This window comes from Urtica dioica, chromosome 7, assembly GCF_054948205.1.
Source record: "Urtica dioica subsp. dioica isolate 48M chromosome 7, U.dioica_male_clone48M_v1_H2, whole genome shotgun sequence".
In the NCBI taxonomy this organism is placed as follows: Eukaryota; Viridiplantae; Streptophyta; class Magnoliopsida; order Rosales; family Urticaceae; genus Urtica; species Urtica dioica.
The window spans coordinates 36761562-36770359 of record NC_142762.1 but is presented as its reverse complement, the minus strand read 5'-3'; the positions used below and the strand labels follow the sequence as shown (position 1 = coordinate 36770359).

The following is an 8798-nucleotide window of genomic DNA, read 5'->3' as shown; positions in this document are numbered from 1 at the left end:
GGCAAGACAAACCACCAACGACAGAGGTAGGCTTGCAGATTGAGGATATGAGATATTTAGAAGAATGCTTTGAAGAGATCCATTTCTCGTTCATTAACCGAGACTTTAATAAGCCTGCACACAAGCTAGCTAGATATGCTTTAAATTTCGATACTGATGTAATCTGGGAAGGAGATGCTCCCCCATGGTTGTATGAGAATATTATAGCTGATAAGCCAGTTTAATGAAAATCCTTATGTTTAAAAAAAAATCTTTTTATTTATTTATTTTTACATTTTTGTGGTCTTCGAATCCTTGTATCAAAAAATGAGGTCATATAACCTAGCCTAAGACATTTATGGTACAATTCCCTCTACATTAGATAAAGTCTTTAGCAATGATGATTTTGTGTTTTTCTATATTGACTAATCATTTTTATGATGATACGATGTATAATGTAAAATAGAATTATTAAAAAATAAAAATACTAAGCATTTTATCTTTAAAATAAGATCACGTAGATCTCACACTTGAAACTAAATATACTATAATTAGAAGATTCACTAATTAGTCCATTTTTTTTTATATAAATTTTAGGTAAATAGCCAATTCAGTGAAGTAGCATCTTATAAATTTAGTTAATTTTAGAGAATTTATAGAGTATTTACGTCAACTTGATCTTGTAAATAATTTTTTTTGATCATTTATTAAAAATTTATAAAACATTGACTAAATGATAAAATTCATTGTTTTATGAAGCTATATATCTACTTGACAAAAAAATAAATAATAATAACGAACAATTTGGCAAAAGGATCTCATGTGTCAATTTTTCAAAGTTCATATATTTATCTAACATACCAAAACGTGTTAAGTTCATGAACCACATGTACAAATAACCCTTACAAATATTATGGCATATTTAATTAATTTAAATGATGATTTTTTTTTTTTTTTGCACATGAAGTATTTTTATCATAAAAATTATATCACTCAGATCACACACTTGGTAATCTGTCAAACCATTGACGAAATTTTGGCAAAAAGACCACATGAGCCAATTTTTAGAGTTCAAAATTTTGTGGTGTCATGATACTGCGTAAGCCTGGCTTAGCGGGAGATACCGTCACTCCCGCTACCGCCAGTGTCCCACTCCCGTTAATTGACCAAACGGGAGTCCCGTCCCGTTAAGTAATGGGACAGGAACGGGACTTGGCCTAACGAGAATTCGGGACCCCGTTAGGCATATATATATAAAAGTTTTTAAAAGGTTTTAAATAATTATATAGAATGATTTAATTAAAAGGATTTTAAACCAAATAACTAGAAAGGAGTAATAAAGAAGAAGGTCAATTTAAAAATTGGCCTCCTAAAAAACCTCATCACCGACCTCTAAAAAGGTGCGACGGCGAGGAAAAAGAGCATCCCTTACCTCGTTAATTATTTGAAAAATTATCCCGGATAGGGGCCGGGATATCCCTTTGTTATACAAGTTACACTAACCATTGATGTTTACATTTGCAAAATCAACTTCAAAATCGTCAAGAATATCAAAGCACATGAATGTTTCTTGTGTTCGATTACTATGTTGAATCCAATCCTTACCACATGTCAATGCTTCGACCATCTCCGGTTTCAAGCTACATATTCTATCATCGATGATGCGTCCCGCGCTACTAAAAGCCACCTCAGATGACATGGTTGAAATAGAGATGGTGATGATGTCTTGAGCCATAGATGACAACACCGGGGACCTCATTGCGTTCTGTCTCCACCAAACCAAGAGATCGATGGCTTCGTCATCCGGTTTGACCCACTCGTTCCGGTCGTACTCTTGTATCTCGGGATGAGAACGTGTGTCAGCTGGGCTCGACCTCGGTTGACTTGTCTCACCTTCATGTTGTTGAGGAGATGGGCTATAAGCAGGCGCGTTGACGAACACATTCGTGTATTGGTGTTTTCTTGGATATTGCGTCTGTGATTGACTTGGCTGCGTTCGATATTGCGGTAGGAGTTTCTCTTCGTAAACCCTGAAAAGATCATAAAAAGCTTGCACGATCCTCGCAAGATCAAGTGCAATGTAATCTTGATCATCGAAATGATTTCTAATGTACTTAAGAAACTTTTTTAATCCACCAATTTTACATCGGCAGTCTAGAATGGCTCCATAACCGTATAATAATTGAACCTTTCCAGCCCCCCAATATTTTAGAAACTTGGCTCTCATTGCTTGAATACTCCAAAACCGTATAATAATGAAACCTTTCCAGTCCCCCAATATTTTAGAAACTTGGCTCTCATTGCTTGAATACAATCGACAAAAATTGTTTCATTTTTATACTTACCAAAATGAACAGCAATTGCGGTCATAGTATGAAGACCGAGAAAAGAAGTAGGAGTGTAAACAACGGAAAGATAACAAGTTTCTTTGTAAAAAAACGTCAAGAAAAGAAACAAATGATTCAGCCATCTTAATATCATATTCGGAAATAGCGTCATCGCCATGTTCACTGTTAATGTAAGAAACAATAACATTGACATAATGCTCGGATAAAAAGTTGGTCAACATAAGAAAGGTAGAATTCCACCTAATTTTGTTATCTAGATGAAAGGTGCGCTCTTGGAGACCGTTGTGTCTAAGACATCTCTTAAGCTCGTCTACTCTAGATGTTGAACTATTGATCCAACTAATGTAACTCCTAATTTTGTTGATGGAAGGGTCGTAACTAACGGGTCCGGCTTGAACTATAAAGTTTATGATATGGGTTGCGCATCGTTGATGCAAAAGGGTATCGTCACAATTCTTTTAATTCTCTAATCATAACATTGTTGCTTGTGGCGTCATCTAAGGTTACAGAGATAATCCTATCGGTCAAACCCTACTCCTCCATAACACTAACTATGATATCTAAGATGTTTTTGACTAGTATGAGAACCTTCTATTCTCTTAAAGGCTATGATACGTTTGTTGAGCTTCCAATCATCGTTTATGTTATGCACTACAACACTCATGAAATCCATCTTTGATTGACCAATCCATATATCCGAGGTTAAGGCTACACTATATCTACCATATGATATTGTGGCTTTCATTTGTTCCTTTTCTTCTAAAAACCATTTTAGGATATCGGATCTCAAGGCTTTCCTAGACATGATTTGAACGTTTTGAATTACATAACTTATGAATCTAACAAAGCCTTGAGATTCGATATGATTAAAAGATTGATCGGTGGAAATAAAGTATTCTACTAATTGACGTCTAAAGAGTACGTAGATGATCGATATTAATTACAGCGCTTGACGAGGCTCCAGATTGCGTCCCGCGGCAGTGCTTGTGATGACTCCACAAGAGCGACGTCTCGACTCTTGTGTTGTGAGCGCTGAAGATTTTGCCACAATTGTGACATTTTCTGACTTTTTCGTCGTTCCCAATCACCTCTTCAAACCACGTCCACACAACGGACCTAGTTCGACGTCGTGGTGGTTGTTGTGATTGTTGAGGTGGTTGTTGTTGTTGTTGGTTTTGAGGTGGTGGTTATTGTTGCCGTGCTCGTCGTTGTCGTCGTTGTTGTGTCTCCTCTTGTTGTTCACGTTGTCGAGGTCACGGCACTCTAACGGCAAGATCGCTTTGACTTTGACTTCGACGTCGAGGTGGTGGTGGTGGTATGTCTTCTTCTTCTTACTCCTCCTCCTCATCTTTATTTGGATTTTGGGTTTCATCGTCATCTTCTTCTTCATTTGGATTTTGGGATTCACGCATATGTTGTTCATATTCTTGAAATGCTTCATAAGCCATACCGCTTCTTTAACTAACGGTAACAGGGATTCCGTCCCGTCTCGCTACCGTTAGGCCATATTTAATACTGCATGTGCAAAGACTCCTTAAAATTTAGTAGGAAAAAGTGATTTCTTTTTATATACCAAAAAAAAAAGAAGCTAAAATACCAACACTTCGGTAATTATTGAGGGGCTACTTACTCTAAATCTAAAGGAACCTAAAAAAGAATTGGCACATCAATCCTCAATGAAAAAAAAAAAGAAAGGGACAAATCATTACAAGTCCATGGCTCAATAATATTTGTAAAGAAAATGAAGTATCCATCTTCAAAGATCATTCAAGACATTGGCAAACAAAATAAATACACATAAATAAATATCTCACAGTTATCCACGTTTGAGACTAACAAAAATAATAGCACCCTCCTCCTGATATTGGGGGACCCACAATAAATATCCGTGACCAACCATACATACGCAAATACATTCCATTCACAGGACAATAATTAATGCCTTAAATCGCATTTTAAGGGCGAATAATAGTGACATTATTCAGCTACGTGACACCAATTTTGTAATAAAAGAATAAAATTAAAAATAAGAATTACAACAAGTTGTATAAAAATAAAACAATTACGGCAATGTGTGAGCGCAGTAACAAAAAGACTTTTCTCGCGATTGACTAGAGAGAGTAGACCAGAGTCCATATTCACAAATCACACCCATTGAATTGAATCCTCTTCCTCTTCTTCTTCTTCTTCTTTCCATTTTCAGTCTCCAAGATCGAGATCAAGATCGGCGACGATGAGCAAGAAACCGACGTCATCGTCGGCGCCGGCGCCGGCAGCGGGGAAGCTGAAGGCGGTGCAAGTTCTTCCGTACGAGACGGCGAGGCTGAGAGATGAGTACTTCATGGGACGGAAATTAGGGCAAGGACAGTTCGGAACGACGTACCTGTGCACGAGCCGAGCGAGCGGGAAGCAATACGCGTGCAAGTCGATCCCGAAGAGGAAGCTCCTGTGTCCGGAGGATTGCGAGGACGTTCTCCGGGAGATCCAGATCATGCACCACTTGTCGGAGCACCCGAACGTGGTGAGGATCGAGGGGAGTTACGAGGACGGCGTGTTCGTGCACCTCGTGATGGAGCTCTGCGCCGGCGGAGAGCTCTTCGATAGGATCTTGGCCAAGGGCCATTACAGCGAGAGAGAGGCTGGGAAGTTGATCAAGGTCATCGTTGCGGTTGTGGAGACTTGTCACTCGCTTGGTGTTGTTCATCGGGATTTGAAGCCCGAGAACTTCCTCTTTGGGACTGACGACGAGGACGCCCAGCTCAAGGCCACCGATTTCGGTCTCTCCGTTTTCTACAAGCCAGGTTCGATTTTATTCTTTTTTTTTTATTGGATGTCTGCTTTCTTGGGGCTTTGTGCTTGTTGTGGTGCGAGTTTTATTTCAAGGTTGGAGCTTTCTGTGGTTTGAGTTTATTGATCATAGATTGAGTGTTTTTTATTTATTTATTATTTTATTGAGAAGGATGATAATGTGGTACTCGTTTGATGCTAGTTTGACTTTCTTGGACTGGATTTGTTGTTATGATTGAGTTTTTCTTTTTCTTTCTTGGAGGATAATGTGGTTATGTGAAAGATCAGAAATGTTAGCGGGTTTCTTGGGTTGGATTTGATGATCGAGTTTTTATTTGTTTCGAATGTCGATGAATGCGATTGTATTGCTGATTTTTTTGGGTAATTTTATTTGTTTTTTGGGGTGTGAAATTTGGTTGGGGGCGAATGGGGTATGAATCACTAATGGGCATCGATCATCAACTGTTCTTTAAACGTTTTCCAATTCTGATTTCATGTTCAAAATGTTCATTGCTAGACCTTAACATTGTGTCCTAGAATGAATGTGTTAACAACTTTTTTTTTTTTTTTTCTCCAGGTGAAATTTTTCACGAGGTGGTTGGAAGTCCCTACTATGTCGCTCCTGAAGTTCTGCGCAAGAACTATGGACCCGAAGTGGATGTGTGGAGCGCCGGTGTGATTCTATACATTTTATTGAGTGGGGTTCCTCCGTTTTGGGCAGGTAAGGCCAATCTCTGACTAAATCTATGTGGATTGGATTTTGGAGCGGTAACTTAACCCCCACAAATTTTCTTCTTCGTATGAATGTCAGAGACTGAGACGGGGATATTCAGACAGATTTTGCACGGAAAACTGGATTTCACATCTGAACCATGGCCAAGTATCTCAGAAAGTGCGATAGATTTGATACGCATGATGCTCGATAGGGACCCGAAAAAGAGAATCACCGCTCATGAAGTCCTATGTAAGTTTTGCTTCTGTTTTAAACTCCTCGAGGCTTATATATGACATGTAAGATCATATTGTATTGTTTGTTTCTGTGTCTGTAAGGCCACCCGTGGATTGTGGATGACAATGTTGCCCCGGACAAGCCTTTGGATTCGGCGGTTTTGTCCCGCTTGAAGCAGTTCTCGGCAATGAATAAGCTGAAAAAGATGGCCTTGCGTGTATGCTTCTGAGCTGTTTTTTTTTTTTTTTTTTCCAAATTTCACTTGACCAAAATATGTTAAAATCTACCGATTTTTTTTTTTTTTTTTTTTTTACTTTTGCCATTTTTATATAGTATGCATATTTTGCTGTTACAAATCTCCTCTTCCTTTTGCAATGGCATTCATTTTGACTCGGTTTTTTTTTTTTTTTTTGGCAGGTCATAGCAGAAAGAATGTCGGAAGAAGAAATCGGTGGACTGAAAGAGCTGTTCCGAATGATCGACACAGACAACAGTGGGACCATAACATTCGAGGAACTCAAAGATGGGTTGAAAAGAGTGGGTTCCGAGCTAATGGAGTCCGAAATCAAATCTCTCATGGACGCGGTAAATAGACCCCCCCACAATCTCTTAAATACTCGATTGTTGTATACATCAATATAAATGATAAAAAGTTGGTTGTGACGGAACGATTTTTCACAGGCCGATATCGACAACAGCGGTACAATAGACTACGGAGAATTCCTGGCCGCCACACTGCACATGAACAAGCTGGAGAGAGAAGAGAACTTGGTGGCGGCCTTTTCGTATTTCGACAAAGACGGAAGCGGTTACATCACCATCGACGAGCTTCAACATGCTTGCAATGAATTCGGTCTAGGCGATCTCCATTTGGACGAGACAATCAGAGAAATCGACCAAGACAATGTGAGTCTTTCGCCATTACTTTATGAGAAAACTGCAATGAAACGTTTTTTTTTTCCCCGACCCTTGAACGGTTCTTTTTCCGATCATATAAAAGGATGGGCGTATAGACTACGGAGAGTTTGCGGCGATGATGAGGAAGGTCGATGGAGGAGGAGTCGGTAGGACCCGAACAATGAGAACCAATCTGAGCTTCAATTTGGCCGACGCCTTTGGAGTCAAAGATTCGAGCTGAGCTTATTACTTCTAAACAAAGACCCATTATTCCTTTGTACAGTTTATAGGTAAGTACTAACCAAAACTGTTTGAATAAGAGCTTTAAGCTTTTATAGTGTGCCTTGCTTTGCATTGGAGCATAAGTTTCACATCTCTTTCCATTCGTGGTTTGTTCTTGTTCATGGCACAGAGTCTTTGCAAAGCAGCGAGAAATAAATATCATTTTGTTGGTGAAAGGCTGTTAACCATATGATGCTCTGAGATCTCTCTCCGATAGTGTGATTGGTGTTGAAGCTCATCTTCATTTCTAATCACGTTTTGTTTTTATGTTTTTCCTATGCTTTTTTACATTTAGTTAACAGCCTCACTTTTTCATTGTTAATCACAGAGAACTGTATTATATCAGTCACTATTTCCAACCCAACTAGTTGATTAGTGGAACAATGATGTGCAATTTCATAATTGCTTTTGGTCTGCCTGTTTCTTATATCAATAGTCTTACTTCTTTGACCAATAATCCATCTTTGCTTATATCTTCTCTAGTTTTAACTCTTGATTTGGCATGCATTTGTTTAAGGTAGAGGTAGAACATGCGTCCCTGTTAAGAAAAGGTTCAACTTTATTTAATGTCCAAAATCTAATCAAATTTAATAATTACGAGTTGTTGAGATTCCGTGCCACGAGACATCAATATCAGATTCCTGTGATAGAAAGTTACTTTTCCAATGAGATTATGCGTCCTCATTTCTTATATCATAAATTTCCATAGTCAGTGTCAAATATTTTATTATTATTTAATCAGTAGACGTCCCCAATGGAGAGCTATCACGAGCTATCCAATAGTTGGTTCCCCTTCTGAACTCTTATCTTTTGCACTCTCTCTCTCAAAAAAATATAATGAACAATATTGCATCAAATTTGATGCACTGCGTCTACTGGGCTGAGTGAATTTTATTATTGTATTATTTATTTTTAGGTCATTAAAAACATATGTAAGCTAGAAACGTTTTTAATTTCCTTAAAACCGAAACCCAGTTGAAAAGCAACTCCTTTTGGGAAAGTCTCTTGCGGGGTTGAAAACCCATCATTTTTTTTGGGGAAATTATTTTTAACACGATTTACGATTTGCACGAATATCCAAAAAGTAATAAACACCAAAAAACTTCATTCACGTGTCACTCATTGGGTGGATCGTGAAAAATCGTGAATCGTGACTAATAGTAGCACTCTTTTTTTTTTTGTCCAAATTGAAACTGGAAAAGACATTTGGATTCTCCATGACAAGTGGATTTTCCATGACATTTGGATTTTCCTGATGACCTTAGAGCGGCGGACTTTCATTTCGGAAGAGATGAATGGGATTCCAACCTTATTCATGTTGTCTTCAATTCCATAGACGTTGCCCTTATCCTTAGTATTCCTCTTAGTAACCGCAATGTTGAGGGCCGCTTCGTTGGCACTACTCAAAAGACGGGGAATACAATGTAAAAAAACGGTTACTATATTGCCCTTCCTCGTCATGGTGGAAAATCTTGTGAAAGCTCGATCTGCTAGGCCTCCGGTTCGAGCCACGTACCGGAGGCGTGTGTGTGTGTTGGTTACTTAAAGTCATTTCT

General features: G+C 38.5%; 1 protein-coding gene across 1 annotated transcript; it reads left to right on the top strand.

The window, feature by feature from the left end:
• Positions 1 to 4388: 4388 nt before the first annotated feature.
• CDPK2 (calcium-dependent protein kinase 2) lies at positions 4389 to 7715 on the top strand. The gene is made up of 8 exons (XM_089620304.1): positions 4389 to 5128; positions 5692 to 5835; positions 5926 to 6078; positions 6165 to 6280; positions 6481 to 6648; positions 6745 to 6969; positions 7064 to 7250; positions 7373 to 7715. Exons 1-7 carry the CDS (start codon positions 4561 to 4563, stop codon positions 7199 to 7201), a joined length of 1512 nt encoding a protein of 503 aa, XP_089476430.1. The 5' UTR covers positions 4389 to 4560; the 3' UTR covers positions 7202 to 7250; positions 7373 to 7715.
• Positions 7716 to 8798: the final 1083 nt, after the last annotated feature.

What these genes read in the sequence shown, in the direction of transcription:
- CDPK2 (XM_089620304.1), top strand. Translation starts at nt 4,561, where the DNA reads ATGAGCAAGAAACCGACGTCATCGTCGGCGCCGGCGCCGGCAGCGGGG. An exon ending in CACCGCTCATGAAGTCCTAT is followed by an intron (nt 6,079 to 6,164) that starts GTAAGTTTTGCT and finishes TGTGTCTGTAAG; the next exon opens with GCCACCCGTGGATTGTGGAT. An exon ending in TCAAATCTCTCATGGACGCG is followed by an intron (nt 6,649 to 6,744) that starts GTAAATAGACCC and finishes GATTTTTCACAG; the next exon opens with GCCGATATCGACAACAGCGG.